The sequence below is a fragment of the Papio anubis genome, chromosome 17, assembly GCF_008728515.1.
Source record: "Papio anubis isolate 15944 chromosome 17, Panubis1.0, whole genome shotgun sequence".
NCBI lineage: Eukaryota > Metazoa > Chordata > Mammalia > Primates > Cercopithecidae > Papio > Papio anubis.
Window position 1 is genome coordinate 28,897,120 of NC_044992.1, and position 21,489 is coordinate 28,918,608.

At 41.0% G+C, this 21,489-nt stretch overlaps 1 protein-coding gene across 9 annotated transcripts in view; it reads left to right on the forward strand.

The window, feature by feature from the left end:
* Positions 1–3,226: 3,226 nt before the first annotated feature.
* The window catches only part of HEATR6 (HEAT repeat containing 6), a 36,614-nt gene continuing 18,351 nt past the window's right edge, over positions 3,227–21,489 (forward strand). For 3 of the 9 annotated variants that reach the window (XR_002520113.2, XM_009199748.4, XM_009199750.4), the window contains exons 1-9: positions 3,227–3,488; positions 5,976–6,083; positions 8,331–8,471; positions 9,073–9,188; positions 10,333–10,447; positions 11,843–11,944; positions 12,798–12,935; positions 15,210–15,508; positions 16,256–16,433. Coding sequence is in view for 8 of the 9 variants with exons in the window: in XM_009199748.4 (XP_009198012.2) it covers positions 3,270–3,488; positions 5,976–6,083; positions 8,331–8,471; positions 9,073–9,188; positions 10,333–10,447; positions 11,843–11,944; positions 12,798–12,935; positions 15,210–15,508; positions 16,256–16,433 (1,416 nt within the window). In the remaining variant the exon portion in view is untranslated. Of the gene's footprint in view, positions 3,489–5,975; positions 6,084–8,057; positions 8,472–9,072; positions 9,189–10,332; positions 10,448–11,842; positions 11,945–12,797; positions 12,936–15,209; positions 15,509–16,255; positions 16,434–21,489 lie in introns of all 9 variants that reach the window. The other 6 variants (XM_003919292.4, XM_021933766.2, XM_021933767.2 and 3 more) reach the window with 4 other exon arrangements.

A 21,489-nucleotide genomic window follows, 5' to 3' on the forward strand; every position in this document is an offset into this window, starting at 1 on the left:
GAAAGCAAAACTACCGATAAGTGCGGACTACTATGTAATCAAATAGATAGTCTGATGACCCTGAAACAGAACTCAAGGCCAATCCTCCTTCCTAGCCTCTCCTGGTTAAATGTGTAATCTGGATACTGAAATCAAGCTCCTCTCTTCTGGTTTTCCCTATTACAAAATGTGGGAAGTAAAAAACAATGTGTTTATAATTTCTTGTCTATGTTCTTCACAATCACAGACAGCCTGGGCTGCAATCTGATTTCAACCAATTTGCTGCCTGTGCAGCTTTGACCAACCGTTTATACTCTTTGGCACCATTTTCTCAACTGTAAAAGGGGGAAATAATATCTACCTCATTTGATGCTAAGACTTATACAACTTTATAGTTTACAAAGCATTTTCACAAAAATCCCATTTGATTTGCGCATCAACCAATGGCAAATAGGGTACCCTGAATAAAAAATTAGTGAGTTCATTCACACTCCAGGGGCTGTGCTAGCCCTGGGATACAACAGCAAATGAGACAAACAGGATCTGTGCCTTCATGGAGTTAACATTCTAGAGGAAGCAACAGATGATAAAGTAAGCAAATAAACAAGATAACTGCAGGTTATGGTAAATTTTCTGAAGGAAATAATCAAAGATGTGAATTAGAGTGAAATGGGGGTATGCAAGCCTACATGAGTTAGGATGACCCAGACTCTCATGAAGGGATAAAAATGAAGTCTTGAGAGGTTTCCAAACATGAAAGGAGTGAAATTCCATTGAGGTTCCAGATCATCCGATGCAAACGTGCTTAGCACTGCTTAAAGCCCCTCAGTCACTGCAGGACTATGAAAATGTGGAGAATTGAGGAGACAGGAGATTTTCTTGGAAGAAGGCTTTTGCCATGGTGTGTTTCCACAGTTTCAGCGTGGGAGATGGGAGCAGGAGTGCTACTGTATAAACTCAAGCCAATGTAGGGTGCCTTCAAAGACCTCCCTCAGAGCTTGATATATGTTTCCTTCAGTTGGTGATCATTGCAGAGTAGGGATATCCATTTCCTTAAAGGAACCACACTAATCCACAAGGGTATTTTCTACCAGAACTCAACAGACTGGCATCAGTATACTGTATTTTACAATTTCTGGACCATTCCAACCTGAATAACACAATACGTAGGTCATCCATATTGCAACTTAAGGTCAACCACACCAAACCCAGATCCTTCCCACAGTCTCTTTGAACCACCTGCATTGTGGAAATGACCATTCACATCCTTCTAGCCCAATGTGTAAGACAGCTCTTTAGTACTACTTCACATACTCTTGGTCTTACATTCTTATTCTAGCCTTTGCTACAGCAACTAGTTTATCACAGGCATCTACTAGCTTAGCATAGGTCTAACTGGTGAGAGCCTTGCCTCAGATATGCACCCTAGTTTCCTCACTGTTGCCTCAGGGCTTCTTTGACTATGCAACATAGGACTCCTGCAGGAACCAAGCACAGATACATGCTCAACACAGGAATACCAGTGAATTAATGCCTTGTGGGCAACTTTTGAAAATAGAGCCAAAAGCTGACAGATAAATGCTTCCCCTCTCTGTTCCTTCAGAAGGGTTTTGAGAGCTTCACAAGGCTTCTCAGAAACTCCTGAGGACTGAACAATCAGTCACCCCTTGCAACGGCCATCTCAATAGCACATATTGGTATTAATTCTCCTTCCTTCCTTGTTCATTCCTGGATAAACCACTCACCTATCAACGTTGTCTGAGGCTCTGATTTCAGGGAACCCAGATTAAAATATCCAACGACTAGGTTTCAGCTCCTGATCTTCCCTGAACAAATGCTTGAATACATTTCTTTACACGAATACACACACATACATGCACATATACCATGCACATATGGACACAGACCAGGAATAAGAAATAATATACCAGCACAATGGAAAATAAATCCAAACAAAAAAATTAACATTTCTTTCCAAGCCTAAAGTCTTCAGAAAACTACCTCTGCTAAAGCATACCCCCAGTTTTCATTCCTGAACAGAAATGTTTTATTCTCAGGATAAAATATACATTCAGGTGACTTCAAGGCTTTCCCTAAGGGCCAAGGGTGAGGTTTTGCTTTATATTTGCATAACTCAAAGGCCCTAGAGACGGTTTTCCCAATCTGCCCAACTGTGAAAGCCAAGCCTCCACTTCCTGGATGACTGAAAACTGATCACAGATTTTTAAATGGCCATTGTATTCTCCAGCTTCTTGACTTCAAAAAATCTTGGGGTGTCTCAACTCAACCTGGTCACCCTTGGGCAGATTATGTTTTACATGATTCAGCTGAACTCCAAAATTACTCTTCTAGTGGGGCAAGGTGCCTCATGATCTATGACAGGATTCACACTGGGAAAAGGGGAGAAAAAGGAACCAAGAGTGCAGCCAGCTGTCACTTAAGTAGGGAAAGCTGCCCTATATTCCACTGGCCAGATTGTAATCACATAGCCACAGCCAACTGCAAGGAATGCTGGGGAATGTAGCCTTTATTCCGGGTGGTTTTGTGCCTGGGGCAAGATTTTAGAAGAGTAGAAGGGTGTCTTAGAACTAGCAGTTTCTGCTACTGCCATCCACAGCATAACCTCTCCAACTCCAGCCCGAATCTGAAACTCTAGTACTTAATAGAGTACCTTCAGCCCTCTCCAGGAACAAATTCTGGGAGGGCAAACTTTCTGGAAGCACAAATTGAGAACTCACTTTTCAGTCAGGGCTCAAGAAGGAGTGGCCAGCGAAAAATCTCCAAGCCAATTCTTTCTTTCTGTAGCCAATTTCCTCTCTCTTCTCTCCTCTCTCTCTCTCTTTTTTGAGACGGAGTCTCGCTCTGTCGCCCAGGCTGGAGTGCAGTGGCGCGATATTGGCTCACTGCAAGCTCCGCCTCTCTCAGCCTCCCGAGCAGATGGGACTACAGGCGCCCGCCACCACGCCTGGCTAATTTTTCTTTTTTTATTTTTAGTACAGACGAGGTTTCAACGTGTTAGCCAGGACGGTCTCCATCTCCTGACCTCGTGATCCGCCCGCCTCGGCCTCCCAAAGTGCTGGGATTACAGGCGTGAGCCACTGCGCCCGGCCTCCAAGCCAATTTCTGACAAGCATTTGTAGGGTACCAGTCGGAGGCGTCCCGCAGTCACGCAAACCCCTCTGAGTCCCAGTCCGGTCCAAAAAAAGCACTTCCGGAACTAGCGCGCGGAGCGGGAGGATGCCCCGGAAGTATTTCCCTGGGACCTCCCCCCTCCCCCACACGTAGAAAAGATGGCTGCTGTGCAAGTTGCCGGCTCCTTGCCTTCCGGGCAGCCGCGGGAGGCACCGCGGGAAGCAATCCCAGAGCGAGGCAATGCGTTTCGCCGCTTGTCTGCCAGGCTCTGCGCCCTTCGCCCGGATGACAGCAGCTCCGCCCGCACCGAGATCCACCTGCTCTTCGATCAGCTCATCTCCGAGAACTACAGCGAGGGCAGTGGCGTGGCTCCGGAGGTAGGCGGCGCGCCCGGGAGAGAGCTGGTGCGGCGCCTGCTGGCCCCAGCCCCACCCCTCCGGGAACCCAGCTGGTGGCCTTCGCCTGCCTTTCTCTGCTGTTCCTACTCTCGCGCCTGATGATTTAGTTTCAGGCTGGCGTGCCCCCTCCTACCTTGGCACATTCTTAGTTCTCCATTTGGAAGACCCTGCAGTGCTTGGCACGCTCGACTCATTCAAAACCCAACTTGACGACTCCTGCTCTGATAATGCCTCGGGTTTTCTCTGATACCACCTTTCCATCTGTCCGCACCCTCCTTCACTCCCTCTCTATGCACCCAGAACACTTTGTTGACAAAATGCATCATTAGTACTGTTTATTGGGTACATGGTACACGGACCACGTGGGAATCTTAGAACTTGAGTAGTATTAGGTCTTTTTTTGCTGATGAAAATACTGAAGCTCATAAAAATACAGTATACAAAACTCTGCCACAAAGCCCCTACGTTTTGTGTTCCTACACACTGGCTCCTCCCCTCTGCCGTCTTTTTGAGTAATCTTACACACATAAAGCCTTAAATTAATGAATTCTCTGAACTGTTGACACCATGGCCTTCTGGCCCTACGTAGGAAAGAGGGAAGTGGTGCACGTTGCCTGCTTGCGCAGGCATTTCAAACTAGACAGTTCCTAAAGATGAAATTCATTAGCTCCAAACTCACATTCCCATCCACAACCCATCCCACTTTGCAACACACATGCACCATCCACCAAGTCACACAAGACACAAACACTGTTTCTTCCCTCCTTCATCCCAGATCCTGTCCAATTCAGATATTTCAGAATGTGTCTCATACATATTTCTCAGTTCATCCCCTCCTGTCTGTTCCCACAGCGAGTGCCTTAGACCTCAGGCAAGGCGTCTTATGCCTGGACTGTTCCACTGGTCTCTTCTAACTGATCTCCTGCCTCCTGTCTAGCTCCTTTCCAAGCCAGTCATTCCTCTGATGCCAGAATGATCTTTTCTTTAGGAGGAAAAAAATTTGATCATAAAATTTAAAATCTGCTTTGGAAAAGTCTTCAATACGTATCGGTAAATGGTTGAAGCAAGTTGCAGAACAATTCATACAGAATGAGATCTGTATGAAGCTGGAGGAGGGATTTTAAAATATGTGTGTTTATGTATGCAAAGTAAAAGGTCTGAAAGAATTGACAACAGAATAATAGTGTATGTCATTAGGAAGCAGAGTGAGATTAAGGCAGTAGTCGGGGACTTTTGCTGTATTTGTATAATTCGATACTTTTGCAACAAAACTTCCTACCTTTCCATTCTCTCCTGTTACTCCTTTTGTTCCTGTGTGCAGTCATTTAAAACTTGCTGTTCTTCAGGCACCTACTGGTGTTTCACACCTCCAGGTTTTTGCATACTCTGACCACTTTGCTTGCAGTGTTTTTTGATGCCCTATCTGGCAAATTTCTCCTCATCCTTCAAATCATTCCAGGTTCTGCTTTACAATCACCTCCACAAGGCCTCCCTAATTACTGTTTCTGGACAGAGTTTGTACTTTATTCTTTCAGCACTTTATTCACCTTATTTTAATTATTTGTTGTGTTTCTTTCTGTCATTAGTTTGTGAGCTCTTTGAGGTTCGGGAACATGTTTGTTTTTACCTCTGGAGCCCAAGGACCTAGCACACTATGGCACGTTGTGGGTGCTCGGAACCTTGTCATTCTATAAACATCAATGGACGAATGAAGAGTGTGACTTGCAAATAGGTCCTTCTTCTTTTTTTTTTACGAATTCCCTAATTATGCATAAAATCCATAGAAGTGTTAGGTCTGATTTTTCCCAATGACATTGAAAATCTGGTTCACTTACCTTTTGGTATTTTTAACTTTCAGTTTGTGCTTTTATACCCTAGAAGCCTTTCTTTGGTTGTTTAATTATATTGTCTCTACATATATAGAGAGCAGAGTCTTCAGCCTGACCAAAACCATGTTGATTCTTTTCCTTTTTTTTTCTTTTTTTTTTTTTAAGAGACAAGGTCTCACTCTGTCATCCAGACTGGAGCGCAGCAGCAAGATCATAGCTCACTGTGACCTTGAACTCCTGGGCTCAAGCTGTCCTCCCACCTCAGCCTCCCAAGAAGCTAGGACTACACACCACCATTTCCAGATAATTTTTTTTTAAAGTTTTTTTCTGTAGAGATGGAGTCTCACTATGTTGCCCAAGCTGGTCTTGGACTCCTGGGCTCAAGCAGTCCTCCCGCTTTGACCTACCAAAGAACTGGGATTAGGTGTGAGCCACTGTGCCTGACTTTTTCCTTCTTTTTTAGCACATCCTATTTTTGTGCTGTCACTTCATTTTTTTCCTTCCTGCCTCACATTTTCTTTCCCCATTTTGAATGTGAATACTTACTTTTGTTTTCCCATTTGGCTGTGTTTTGAGGATCCTCACTTGACTAATAAGTATTTTACCTCTTCTTTGTTTTTTTTTTTTTTTTTGGTAGGACGTTAGTGCTCTTCTTGTCCAGGCTTGCCGACTGGTACCTCTTAACCAGAATCATCTTGTCAGCAAAGTGTCCCAGCTTATCCACCATTTACTTAACAGATTACAGGTAATCATGTGTGTAACTCTAGAATTCAGATCATGAACTTTTGAGACTAAGTAGATACCTTTGAAATACTACATCTGTAGTAGGTTTGATAGACTGTTTTTTGAGATGCTATAGGAAAAGCAAATGCCTTAATAATAATACTTTTAAAGCAAATATAACTCTGATCCAAAAAAAAAAAAATTATTCTGTAGAATTCTAGTAGTTTGTCCATTAGGAGTATGCCTTTCTGTTTGGTTCAGTTAACCAGTATCATTCAGGCTCCCCAACCTTATAATTTCTTTCTTTCTTTTTTTTTTTGAGACAGAGTCTCACACTGTTGCCCAGCCTGGAGTGCAGTGGCGCTCTCTTGGCTCACTGCAAGCTCCACCTCCTGGGTTCACACCATTCTCCTGCCTCAGCCTCCCAAGTAGCTGGGACTACAGGCGCCCACCACCACACCTGGCTAATTTATAATTTCTTATGGAAGATATATTTGAACAAAATATATCTAAGAATAAATTGAAATAACCCCCTACCTCTTTCCCACCAATATTTTTCCCTTTTCCTGAAGCTACCATTTTTGTGGTCTACTTTTGATGCTTCTAAAATATAAGAAGTAGCTTGGGGCCAAGGGGACAGAAGGATAAAAAGAGCCCAGTTATTTATTTAAGACTATTACCACATGAGTATGTGCATATATTTAAAAGCACAAAACGTATCAACTAGCATTATGTGAATTAGGATGCTTTTGGCTGCAAGGAACAGAAAAGCCATCCCAGAGTCACTAAACAACTTTAAAAAAAATAAAAAGGAATCACTCCATGTCCCAAGTCCCAAGGGAGGCATCTGTAGCCCCTTAATAATAAGAGGCTCATCTTTCCCTTCACCATCCTCAGCATGTGGGTTACCCTCAGCTAGCATCTCTCACAGTCATAAGATGGCTATGCCAATTCTGGACATCCCCTGCCAAAGAAACGATTAATGTTCAGCAGAAGCTAAATAACTGTATTTTATATTGTGTCTCTTATACTTAAGAGTAAGGAAATGTGTCCCATAAACTCTCTACTAGACTCCCCAGTATCTTGCTGGAGAGACTTAGGTCATATAAATACCTCTCTAAACCAGTCTTTAAGCAGGAGAATGGTCTTAGTGAATAGCTCCAGCCAGTAGTTTCAGCCTTCACTACACATTAGAATCACTTGGAGGAGGACTTAAGCTCCCTCGATGCTTACAATGTGCAGCAACAATTAGCCTACATCAGGGTTTCTCAGCCTCAGCACTATTGATATTTTGGCCCAGATCATTGTTTTAGGGGCTGTCTTGCACATTGTGGAATGTTTAGCAGCATCCTTGGGCTCTGCCCACTAGACGCCAGTAGCAGCTCTCCAATTGTGGCAGTCAAAAATACAGGCATTGCCAAATGTTTCTTGGGGGTTAAGGTTGCCCCAGGTTGCCCCACTCTCTTAAACTAATTAGCGTTTACCCTTAGGTCTCATGTGGGAGAGGTGGACTTCCAAATTAAATTAGTACTCTGCCAGCAGGGAAGGAAGAAATGGATGCTGGTAGGTAACCAACCAACTCTGCTGCATGGAGTAAGGCTGTTTTCCGTTTAGAATCGTCGAAACTAACATGGGGTAGCTCCTGTATGTTTACTATTCTCAGGCGTATCGTCTTTGTAACACTGGCAATTGGAGATGTTCCTGAACACCTGTGGCACCTATCACCCTTTACCAGCTTTCCAGCATTTGGTGCCAGTTAGTCTCAATTGTCCATGAATTGACACTTGGATTAGTCTGGTCTGTCCCAACAAGATGATCAGCTCCGTGACAGCAGGGATATGCCCTGTCTTTAGGGGGTATTACTCAGGTCATGTTAGAGATGCAGTAGGTGTTTAGCAGTTATATTGGTTCACTGTGTATTCGTTGAGTGTATTATGTATAAGGCAGTTTAATTAAATTTCAGTGCATTGAAATACTCAAATCTGTGTATTCACAGCTGCCAATGTCTGGTTAGTTCAAGGAAAAGTTACAAGGACTTTATCAAGTTCTACTTTACTAAAGAGGAAGAAGTGAGCAAGACCTTAGGGCGGGGAGAAGGCCCCTACGTTGATCAAACTTTCAGGCCCTTTAGAGGTGATCCTTTTGACACGTAAACGACAGACACACACTCTGTCTTTTATACAGCTTGATTCAGGTGAGCATACATGTCCATAAAAGCATAATATCTTTTAAAATTTAGATCAGAATATATCTTTTCCTGTTGTGTTAGGTAATTGTGGATGAACAGCACTTGGATTTCCTGTTGGCGTATACTATTTCGGCTATTCATCAGTGTAGTTCCTGGACACACATGGAAATTCTTCAAGCCCTGGCAGCTCTGGTGTACTGCAATGGCTCAAAATGTCAAAAGGTAGTTTAAAGTGCTTTATCCTTCCTTTGAAAGGCCAGGAGCACAGGCTCTGGTGCCAACACTGTGTTCAGGTTTCTATCTTGCTACTAATCTCTAGCAATTCTTACTTAGCCACTCTGGGCCTTGTTTCCTCATGTATAAAATTGTTACTCTGAGGATGAAGTGAGACAATACTCGTCAAGTTCATGGCCCTTGGTAAATAGTAACCATTATTCTTAATATTATCATTACCCATCAGCCATTCGGCCACACTAAAGAGCATCAGCTGCTTCCTAGGCTGGGAGTAATGATCCTTATTGATGCTTTTTGGCATATCTTTGCATATCCATCTGAGACATTTATCTAACAGCTAGTCTTTTGGTGCTTAACTGCCATTTAGTTAAAAAAAAGAGAGAGAGAGAAAGAGAGAGAAAAAAGAAAGAGAAGGAAAGAAAAAGAAAGAAAGAAAAAGGAAGGGAGGGAGGGGGAGGGAGAGGGGGAGGAAGGGAGGGAGGGAGGGAAGGAAGGAAGGAAGGAAGGAAGGAAGGAAGGAAATCTGTGTAAAACATAATATTTTCCTAGAAGCTTTTCTTTGACCTATGTTGACTCTTACTTGTCTTAGTACCTCCCAGAGCTACTAGGCAAGACCGGACTCTTAATGAAGTTGAGTGACTTGGCTCAGTCTGATCCTGAAGTCAGGAGAGCTGCAGTACATTGTATGGCAAATTTATGTCTCAGGTATGTGGCTCCAGTCAAGTTTCTCAACAATCATAAGATAGTTCCTCTGTTGGGCCCTTTATAGGTATTTCCCTCTGCCTGAAGCCGGGGCCGACTTAGACAAATAGCTAACTTTGCATTTCCCATGTACTTTACTAATAAAATCATCTTATGTTGTTTGTTAATTTTAATATTGCTTGTAAAGAGGGAAAAAATAGACTAGGACCATATTCCTAAAATGTGGTAATAGTGACATAATGTGCAGTATGTCAAAATTTTGTTTTCTATTGGTATAACTTCTAAGGATATTAAGTTTTTAAAAGGATATATTCATGCAAATTTCAGTGCTGGCAAGATGTATCTGTAAAGGGCAATTTCTTTTTTTTTTTTTTTTTTTTTTTTTTTGAGACGGAGTCTCGCTCTGTCGCCCAGGCTGGAGTGCAGTGGCCGGATCTCAGCTCACTGCAAGCTCCGCCTCCCGGGTTTACGCCATTCTCCTGCCTCAGCCTCCCGAGTAGCTGGGACTACAGGCGCCGCCACCTCGCCCGGCTAATTTTTTTTGTGTTTTTAGTAGAGACGGGGTTTCGCCGTGTTAGCCAGGATGGTCTCGATCTCCTGACCTTGTGATCCACCCGTCTCGGCCTCCCAAAGTGCTGGGATTACAGGCTTGAGCCACCGCGCCCGGCAATTTCTTTTCTTTGAAGAAGACAGAAACAGCCCCAGCTGCTCCCCCTAGATTCTCACAGTAGGCAATTGAAAACGAGCAGCACAAATGTGAACTCGTCTCTGCATGGCACGGTGCTGTCCAGTGAGTAGGAAGGCAGGTACAGATGTGTGATTCTAGCTTGACAGGACCTGTCTGGATTATTTCCCTCTTGGGACTGAACAGCAGAACTAAAACAAGATTTTTCTTTCTCCATACTTTTTCTGCCACAAAATTCTGTAACCTTTCCTTATGGAATCCACCCTTCCTCTTACTCATTCTAGCCCTGTGCCTGTCCCCCAGCAGTAACTAATTAACCAAAATAATAACTTTTCATAGCATAGTTGCATTCAAGGGTATATTCCAACTCTAATAGTCCATATTACTGCTGTTTTTAATTAGTCTTTTGCAAGCCTCATTTCAAAAGAGACTGAGTTTGAGTTATTTTCTCTACGCATTTAGTATGCCCGGACAGCCATATTTGGAGGAACCCTACCAAAATATCTGTTTCCAAGCTTTCCTGACTATTTTACAATCTCCAAAATCATCTGATATGGATGATATCACATTTTGCATGGTAAGTGGACTAGCATTGATCTAGTTAATGTCGTGGATGTGTCTAGCAGCAGATTGGAAAAGTGTTACTAATGAGTTTAATTTGCACTATTAGCTTTGTCTAGAGCAATACACATATATGAAATGTTTGTAACCTAGAAAGACTAAAATCATACCGTTTCGGTTTAAATTATAAGAAGCTTTTTATTTGCTACATTTTACAATTCTAGCTTTTTAGAGGAAACTATTCTTTTTCCTTCTGAGTATAAAACCAACAGTTGCAGGCTAGTGACTATCTTTAAGATGGAAGTGAAGAGAGATTTCACCAAATATATCTGCAATATTTTATTTCTTTTTAAAAAATATGATGCAAATGACAGTTTGTTAACATCCTTTAAATTTAGAGTAACACATTTCAAATGTTATATATCTAAGATAAAGTTCCTTCTAGTCTCCTGCTCAGATGTGGCCACTGAAGACGATTTGTGCTATGTGCTCTCAGTTTTTTTTTTTTATGTATGTAAATGAGTATATTTACAACTTTAAATGGGGTCATATTTAACATACTGTTTTGTAACTTTCTTGTTTTGTTAAAACTTAATATATCTGGGTCATCTATTCGGTTCCTGTTAATATACCTCATACTTTCTAACTGCTATGGCTGGAAGACCTTGGACAAATTAGTTAACTTCTTGGAGCCTCCATATTCCTCCCTGGAAAGGGACTGATATAACCGCATTGTGGGGTTCTTAAGAGAAGTAGATGAAATAAAGCATTCAAAGGGTCTGCTGTTCTTGTTGTTGAGTTTTACATTTAGCAGAGGGTTAGCTTCTAATTATTATCATAATCATCATAACTGAAGTTTTTAAAATTTTCCCACTATTTCAAACAAGACTACAGTTCATATCATCCCAATGTAGGAAGTATTTCTTAAGGACAGAGTTCTAGAAATGAGATTACTGAGTCAAGAAATCAATCTTGGTCAGAATTGCCCTCCAGAAACCAAGTTTTTATAATTTATCATCTGTTCCCACATACATCCCCTTTCCTTTAAGAGGGCTGGGTTTGCCATGTTACAGAGCTTCCCCAATTCTGATCTGTGCTATCTCTTTTTTATCACTTATCACATTTTTCTTGCTAAACATCTTCTCTCTTTTTTCTTACCATTTGTACATACGGGTTTATAAATGTGTACAATAAGACCAATTCATTATTCTTTTCTTCTAGAAAAGAATTCATGGTAGTTTACCAGGTCTCCTTGGATCTTCATCTCTGCTCTGTGTGTGTATGTGTGTGTCTAAAGGTTTTTTCCATCATCCAGAGACTCTCTCTTCCTTCCTAAGTGGTGCTAGTAAGTTGATTCCTGGACAACCAGATTTTATTCTGCCTTCTAACTGGGTCTCCCTTTTCCCCCTAGTTACTGCAAAATGCATTAAAAGGTATACAGTCACTTCTAAATGGTGGGAGAATGAAACTAACACAGACTGATGAACTTGGAGCACTTTTAGCTGTGCTAAAGGTAAGACAAGTCTTCATATGATCATTGTCTTTCCTGTTTCAACCCATGGTACAAGGACCACTTTACATCCTTATTCTAAGGCTAACTTTGAGGTATTAAAAGTTCTTACATATATTTTGAGAAAGTAGACAAAAATGTTCATATTCAAAGACACTTAAGAACAGAAAATAATAAATCTCCATTTAATAAATGCATCAACATTTTAAAATTATCTCTGAATCTTAGGAAGGGAATAGGTAGGGGGGTATGACCTGTAGAAGATTTAATTATAGATTATGTTGTACCTGTTTGTACTTGCAAGAAGAGCCAGTGCTTCTCCTTGGCTTTCTCCTCCAAGTAGTAGGCAGGCCAACCAAGACGTGTGTCAGTGGGCAGCTTCTGAGCGTGCCAGTCAGTCGGAAAGTCAGGCCAGCATCTCCGGGGACCCAGCTTCTTCAGCCAGCAAAGTAAGAAGTAATTCTTTCCTTGTGGCAGTCTCTTGCTCCCACATCAAATAGAGAGATAGCTATAGGTGGAGATAGGTAAATAAAAATGATAAATTGGTTTAAAAAAATTGTAGACAGATAAAGTAATTGGATAAATTTTATGAATAAATAAGGAAACTAAAACCAGACCTGATTTGATCTGACTAAACCAGATCCAGCTGGAGGCCAGATAAACTTCAGCTCTTCTTTAAGCCCTACGCCTTCAAGGTATCTATTTTCTGTCTCATTTATATTTCCTTAGTAGTCTTTTGAACATTAATCTGTGAGTGGTCTGATCCAGACATGGTAAATAGTTCTGTTTTATGATTAATGGTTTTTTTGGTTTTGTGTATGTGTGTGTGTGTGTGTCCTTGATTCATCATTATTAGAAGTTCATGTTTCACGGACTCCCCGGACTAAACATAGAGATGCCCACGGTGTTGTACCCAACTCCGCTTCCTCAGTATGATGGGCGAACACCTATCAAACCACAGCAATCAGAATCCAGTGCTTCTCGACCAACTTTGGTACATTTATGTTTATTTCGATTTAAGTTGTGGCGTATTTTTAATAGATTGCTATGTGTGTTTTCTGTGATTTGCATCACTACTACCCTAAAAGCCTACCTTGAATTTTATTTCAGTTTAGGGTTGTTAGCATAGTAAATTTAAATTCATCTGATGCTCAAAGTACCAGTTAAGCATCTTATACTTCTTAGAGGTGTAGTCAGTGTGACAGCTATAAAAATGAGCATCCACTTTATACCCCAAACCAAGCATTGTCATCCCCATGATGCCCAAGACCAGGAGTCAACAAAGTTTTCTAAACTTTCTCTACAAGGCTAGTAAATACTTTAGGTCTCTGTCATAACTGCCAACTCTATTGTAACAGAGCAAAAGCAGCCATAGACACTATGTAAATAAATGGGCATGACTGTTTCACTAAAACTTTATTTACAGAAGCAGGCTGTGTGTTGGGCTGGATTTGGCTTTTGGGCCATAATTTGCCAGCCCCTCTCTAGATCGTTAGAAGCCCATCTACCAGTCAGTACGCCATCTCCACACCTTACATTCACCTGATTTCCCAGCCTTTCCAGATAGCTGCCATCTGCCTCATGCTTAGGTTGGAGAACCTGGAGCATACAGATGTATGGCCAAGGATTCACTTCCAGAAATGTCATACCTGATCAAAATGCTTCTTATTAGAAATTATTTCACTCATTCACTCACTCAGCATTTACCCAACGTCTGCTGTATTCCAGACAGTGTGCTAAGCACTAAGTATATAGACTGGCTGCTTTTAGGAGTTTGAGGGAGAAGTCAAAGATGGATAAACAACTACAATGCAATATTATTGTTTCTCTCATTAGAATATTCACAGAGTACTCTGGGAACACGTTGAGGGCACCCAGTCTAAATGGAGGAGGAAGAGGAGGCTTTTTAAAGGTGTGGTAGCTAAACAGAGATTTCAGAGTGAGTAGCAGTACTGACAAGGAGGAATGAGTGTTTCATGCTGATAAAATGAAAGGCGCATAGACATAGAGAATGAGAGTATACATTGCCCATTTGTGTTTTTTTTGTGTTTTTTTTGAGACGGAGTCTCGCTCTGTCGCCCGGGCTGGAGTGCAGTGGCCGGATCTCAGCTCACTGCAAGCTCCGCCTCCCGGGTTCACGCCATTCTCCTGCCTCAGCCTCCTGTGTAGCTGGGACTACAGGCGCCCGCCACCTCGCCCGGCTAGTTTTTTGTATTTTTAGTAGAGACGAGGTTTCACCATGTTAGCCAGGATGATCTCCTGACCTCGTGATCCGCCCGTCTCGGCCTCCCAAAGTGCTGGGATTACAGGCTTGAGCCACCGCGCCCGGCCACATTGCCCATTTGTTAACTAGCAGGACTAGAGTTTCAGTGCGGCAGAGAGAGTGGAGCCATTGTGTAGCAGAGGCTGAATGATGAGATTCTTGTACAGGAGGCTGAGGAGTTTGGGTTTTTATCTCATAGGCAATAGAGATTCATTAAAGAATCTTGTATAGGGGAATGACGTTATCAGATTTGCGTCTTAGAAAAATCACTGTGGTAGCAAATAAAAAAGTATGGGTCTGGGGCCACAATAAGTAGTCCAAGATAGAAGTAATGGGAGCTTCCTTCCCCAAGGCCACAGACTTTGAGAACGTGGAGGAAGACCCAGATTCCAGATATACTTGGATATCAGAAAGAGAGTAACAGGGAGAAAGAAAGAAAGAAAACTGGCTTCTACTTAGTATCTACTTGTACAGAGACCCAAGGCCCTGAAATGTGCATTGTATGTAATGGACTACCGTCTCTTCTATGCGGGCATGTAGTGATACTAGCTATGTATCTTACTTGGAGAACGGATAAAATAGACACTCAAGTCATTTTCTATAGGCTTTAATGCTCGAGAAATTCCAGTTGAGAAGGCTGAGTACTTTCCCAACACCTGTGCAAGGTAGGTGGTATTAGCCGCATACTTACAGATAAGCAAGGTCAAGCTCAAGAGAGGCTAAATGATTTGCCTCAAGTCAGAGAGGTACAATTTAAACCCAGGCCACGTGTTTTACTGTGTCTCATGTATTTCATTCCATCTTTCTAATAGTAGACAGTCAGCACTTAGCATCGTGCCTGATGCCTAGGGTATTAAAGAAGTTCCACTTTTTTCTTTTCTCTTTTCTTCTTTAAACTACATGTTGGGGACATATTTAGTCACTTTAACATGAAGAAGTAATGATTCAGTGAAAAGCCATTCTGAAGTAGCTATTACGTATGTCTTCGTTTGCTCCTAAAATCAGAATAAAAAGAAAAAATCCAAAGTTAAACCAAAGAAAATCCAGCAAGGAGAGGAGGAGGAAAAGGAATCCAGTGGTGAAATAGAGGCAGCCTCAGTCACTGGCACAGGCAGAGTGAACCTGCATGAAGGGAACACATGGTCTCCCTCCTCCCTGGGTGTCCAGAGTTTGCCTTTAGATGGAAGTGGAGCTGCAGGAAAAGATGGAGTCTCCTCACCCTTCAGTTCTTCCAGTTGGAAAAGGGTCAGCAGTAGTGAGTCAGACTATTCTGATGCTGAAGGAGGCATGCAGAGTAAAATGAGGTAGTAGTATTTTGTTACATTTTTATATGTTGTATTCTAAGTTGCATGTAAGTTTATAACTTTCCTGAAAAACTTGACTGCTGCCTGTGATTTAACTTGAAGAGCCTGATTTCTGGGGGCATGGTGTTATTCAGAACATGACTTGCTGTCTTGATCTGCCATTGCACATGTCATTCCTCTCCTTAGAATATTCTTTTTTGCCTTTTCATCTTGCGAACCACTACTCATCTTTGATATAGGCTCTGAAATCATATTCCCCGGGAAGCCTTTTCTGCCTTAGTGTTATTCGTGACATATTATGGTTATCTCCTTAACTGTTCCTCGCTGCCTAGCTTGTCAAGGCTGGGGCTTTGTTTATGTCTAGCAGCCTCAGCATGATGCCTGGCACATACACAGGTCATTCAGTAATACTCGTTGAATGGATAGATGGATACTCGGCAGTGTTTCGTGTCTAACACTAGTTTCCTGATATCAAAATGTTGTCCTCTTGTTCTCCAGTTGTGTTTTTTAATTGTCAGCCTTAATAACTTGTTATAGAAACAAATTGTCTTAACATGTTTTGATTGTACTTTGAAAGAAAAATTTTAATAACACATTGACATCTTTAGGAATTATTTAGAATGTTTAATTTTTGTATGTATCTTTTGAATTAGTGGAAATAAATACCAAATACCGTTTCATGTTTGCATTTTGAAAAAAAAATGATTTTTTAAATGTTTTTTTTTTTTTTTCTTTTGGGTATGAAAGGTCTTACCAAGCCAAAGTTCGCCAAGGAGCCTTAGTTTGTTTTCTTTCTACTATAAAATCGATAGAAAAAAAAGTTCTTTATGGCTACTGGTCAGCCTTTATTCCTGATACGCCTGAACTTGGCAGCCCACAATCAGTGTCCTTGATGACTCTTACGTTGAAAGACCCTTCTCCAAAGGTAAGAGAATTTAAACTCTAAGCTTTATAATAGGAAGAAAAAATGTACAGATCCTTATTGTTTTCCCTGCCTTATCCTATCTGATCTGAATATAGCTCTTAGTAACACTGACCCAAGTTCTGACTTGAGAACCACTGGACAGACAGGAAAATAGGAAGTGGGCTTTTGTGAATAATATGTTGAGGCTGATCATATAGGATCACTTCTGCCCCAGGGCTTGCTTGAAGCCTGAGCACACTGAATTCTAACTTTGGTGTCTCCCTTGAACTGCACTGAAGCAGCTGTGCTTCTCTTAGTTTTGTGGAAATGTTGATTGCTGTGGTATTTATAATAAGAAAACATCAGAAATGGCTTAAACAACTCAGTAGAATATTATGGTACCTAATGGCTATGAAGGATGCATAAGGCTTAGAAAAATGCTCAAAATGTTCTGTGAAAACACAGGATATAGAATTAAATATACAGTAGGATCCCAAACATGTTTTTTTTTCCTTGTAACTTTTCCAGTTTTCAAATCATGTGTAATAAATATTTACATATTTTAATGAGAAAAACTTATTTTTAAAAAAGAAGAAGAAAATGATTGGCAGGCATGGATACCTATAGCAAGATATCTCACGGCTGATCAAATATTTGCCTCTGCTTAGATATGTTAATTCCTCTCCAGAATTTAGCCACTTAACCAAGTAAGGAAAATAGCCTGCTGTTTACAACAGTGAATATTAAAAAGTCATGCCGAATGGCATCTGGGTGTCCTCAGGTAACCAACTACCCACAAAGAGAGAAGTTTTAATTAGGCCAACAGCATATTGTTCCTTTTCTATTTTAAAGATTATTAAGGGGTCAGGGGTGGTAACCCACAATACGTTGGAATTCCATATGAGTCATTTCCTTGAGTAACTTACTATATAAGAACATTTCTGGATGACCCATCAGAAGCTTTTACAAGGTAAAGAAAAATAAGTTAGCTTCAATTTTATACCCCCGCAAAAAAATGACTTGTGGGGTATTTCAAATACTCCTTATCCTAGGAAATTAAACTGGCAGAAATTTTACAAATTAACTAAATCAATAGTGAATGAGAACCTGGGAGAAAAATGGAAAATGAGTGGTGGCAAATAAATCAGTAATGAAGCCATTAGAGTAACTGAAATAAAAGCTGCTAAAAATATTGAGAACATATATTTGAAGACACTCCAGCTGGGGGAGCTGCCAGCAGTGGCCAAGGAGATGGTGCTATGGAGCAAGCAGCAGCCCAGCTTCATCACCTGTATCACAGCTGCCCAGCCAAGGGGATGCGGGACGTGGGGGTTTGGAACATGAATACATAAAGGTTATGAGGTCATAGCTGATGAAAATGAATTGGAATAATTTTCCTGACGTTTATATCTTCATATTTTTAAAAATGTTTACATTTCACTTAAAGTGCCATGAGAAATTTCACATATTGCAAAGTGGTCTTATCCATCTCCTTGATTTACGTACCTTTTAGACTTGTTCTAGGTATTTAAGTTTGGTGAATGCAAGAAATGTGCTGAGGAAAAAAGATACAGAACTTCCTTCTGGAGATGTCATAGATCCAGTACAAAAAGCCACAAGGAACTCCTGGAGAAATAAAAAACAAAACAAAACAAAACAAAAAAACAGTCGTCCTACTTAAAGAGGATTTTAAAAGATGAAAGAAATTAAATTAGTTCAGTATAATTGCAAGTGAAATTATTGTACTTGAGAGATTTTTTAAATCAAGTGTTAACTTGGAAGGGTTTAAATAAGTGTGGAGATTATTGTTTACAACAAAGCTTGGAACATACCTTTGCAGTCTGTCCATAGTGTAAGTAACTATGCACCAAGACATATACTAGAAGGAAGTGTTGTGGTAGGTGATGTCATAGGACAGCCTTTTTTTTTTTTTGAGATGGAGTTTCGCCCTTGTTGCCCAGGCTGGAGTGCAATGGTGGGATCTCGGCTCAACGCAACCTCCACTTCCCGGGTTCAAGTGATTCTGTCTCAGCCTCCCGAGTAGCTGGGACTACAGGCATGCACCACCATGCCTGGCTAATTTTGTAGTTTTAGTAGTGACAGGATTTCTCCATGTTGATCAGGCTGGTCTGGAACTCCTGAGCTCAGGTGATCTACCTGCCTCGGCCTCCCGAAGTGCTGGGATTATAGGCGTGAGCCACTGTACCCAGCCCAGTGGGACAGGCTTTTAAAATAAAGACTTCTAGAAAGTTATGTGCATTAAAATTAAAAATAACAGATCATGTAATTAGAATAGAACAGCATTCTGGATTGACCAGATTAAAAGAGCTGCCATGATTTCAGGCCAAGTGGTCATCTCAGGTATTCCTTGTGCATGTAGGGTTAGATGGCTGGAGTTCCTTTTAGCCAGGATTAAATAAGACAACAATAGTTTATCTTGTCATTGAAGTGCTTAGTGGTTAGTTTTGACTTTATGGCAGGTCTGATATGACCCATGGCATACTCAGCTGAAAGCACAATTTTAACTGGTGTACTGAGAAGTTTTCTAAAGACTAATGGACAGAAGGAAAGGTGATCAGACTCTTCCAGTCAGAATGCCAACAATAAACAGAGGCTACTTTTAGGAAATTGCAACATGATATGCTAGAATGGTTAACTGGGGAGAAGAAAACTTAGAAATGTCCATTAGGATTTGGCAGTGTTGTGGTACTTGGGAAATGATCACCATGTTGGAAATGTGCTTCAGAGAGCACATCTTATATGCTTCCAAAAGGGACAGAGCAAATTATCAATAAAAAGAACAAGACTAATTTAATAATTTCTTTTATATGATTTTCTTAGGTGTTATAAAGGCATATTATGGAGAATATCATCAAGACTTGTCTAAGAAACAAACTACAGGGCAAACCTTTATCTTGGTACCTTGAGAATTATCCTGATTTACAAATTTTAGGATGATGATTTATTGCTCTTTTAGATAACTATAAAAAGTGAAAACAAATCGAAATCAAGATAATAGATGGTGTAGGCCGGGCGCGGTGGCTCAAGCCTGTAATCCCAGCACTTTGGGAGGCCGAGGCGGGCGGATCACGAGGTCAGGAGATCGAGACCATCCTGGCTGACACGGTGAAACCCCGTCTCTACTTTAAAAATACAAAAAACTAGCCGGGCGAGGTGGCGGGCGCCTGTAGTCCCAGCTACTTGGGAGGCTGAGGCAGGAGAATGGCGTGAACCCGGGAGGCGGAGCTTGCAGTGAGCTGAGATCCGGCCACTGCACTCCAGCCTGGGTGGCAGAGCGAGACTCCGTCTCAAAAAAAAAAAAAAAAAAAGATAATAGATGGTATAACTAGAAAAGAGAATGAAAAGGTTGGAATTGTTAACCGTTATGGAATGGTAGATTTTCTCTCATATGGCCTGCCCAGAACAGGCAATCTTTGCTTAGTGTATTAGCAAAGAACAGGCAGTCTTTAATTAGTGTATCTGTATTCACGCTTCTGATAAAGACATACCCGAGACTAGGAAGGAAAAGCAGTTTAATTGGACTTACAGGTTCACATGGCTGGGGACGCCTGAGAATCATGGCAGGAGGCAAAAGGTACTTCTTTACATGGCGGCAGCAAGAGAAAATGAGGAAGAAGCAAAAGCGGAAACCCCTGATAAACCCATCAGATCCTGTGAGACTATCACGAGAATAGCCGGGGAAAGACCAGCTCCTATGATTCAGTTACCTCCCACAAGTCCCTCCCACAACACGTGAGAATTCTGGGAGATACTATTCAAGTTGAGATTTGGGTGGGGACACAGCCAAACCATATTATCACTTAGATACCTCCCAATCCAGAGTCCCTGACACAATGTTGAAATGCCTTTACGTAAAAGACAACTGACTTTGGAAGTGAGATCCAATAAAATAACATGTAAACAGTCAGGTGCCCTGTATGGAAACTTCAGTGGTACCCACTCCCAGCAGGGACTTCTTTGTCACCCTTCCAGAAATATTCTGAGACCAAACACACATAAAGAAGAAAACAAATTAGGATTGACTAAGCTGCCTCAGCAAACATTTCTGCTACGTTCTTAAGTAGCAAAAAAGGAAAAGTACTTTTCTGTTCTATTAGCTTTAGATAAGCCTTCATGACCAAGGAGATGAAACTCTACACTAGTAAAACCAAGCACACTGACTTTTGTAAGACTGAAAAGCCTTTCATTCATCATTTTAAATATTCAGACAATAAAAACTTAACAAAATGAGCTCCCTGGAGAGCTACACCTATTATGATTTGCTTGCACATTAGTAATTTCTGCTGAAAGTGCTGATTAGAACTGGCAAACAAGATACTAAATGTTGATATAAGAATAAATAAAGCAAAACTTGTACCAGATTCAGTATCTTAAGTAACAATTATAACAACAAAGATATGTTAAACAGAGTTTAAAGGAAATTAACTCAGAACTGTGAGAAGTACAATATGATGTAGTATCACATTTCTATGTAGATTTTATAACTTGGTGGAAAAAAATAACCAATTTCTATGACATTTGTTTGCATCTGTGATAGTCGTGATTTTGCCCTTAAGATGCCAAAATTGTGCTAAAATTTTTGACTTTTGGAATGTTAGTTCATTTCTTTCCATTCGATTTTTAATTTTATTCAGTTTGTGAGCTGTTGGAATTGTGAATTTTAATTGTCTTCTAAAGAAATAAAAGTTTAGCATAAGATCTATCTTGTTGAGTTCGGACCAGCCTCTAGTAGGGATTGGCCAACTGTGGCCTGTAGGGCAAATCTGGCCCACCACCTGTTTTTGTATGGCCTGTGAGCTAAGAACGGTTTTTACACTTTTAAATGGTTTTAAAATAAAACAATAATATCTCATGTGAAAATTATATGGAATTCAGATTTCATTGTCCGTAAATCAAGTCTTTTTGGAACACAACCACATTTACTCCTTTACGTGTCTATGCTACAATCATAGAGTTGGGTGGTTGTGACGGAAACTGACCTGCAGAGTCTAAAATATAAAATGCATACCACTGGCTCTTTACAGAAAAGTTTGCCAGCCCCTGATCTGAGTCCTTT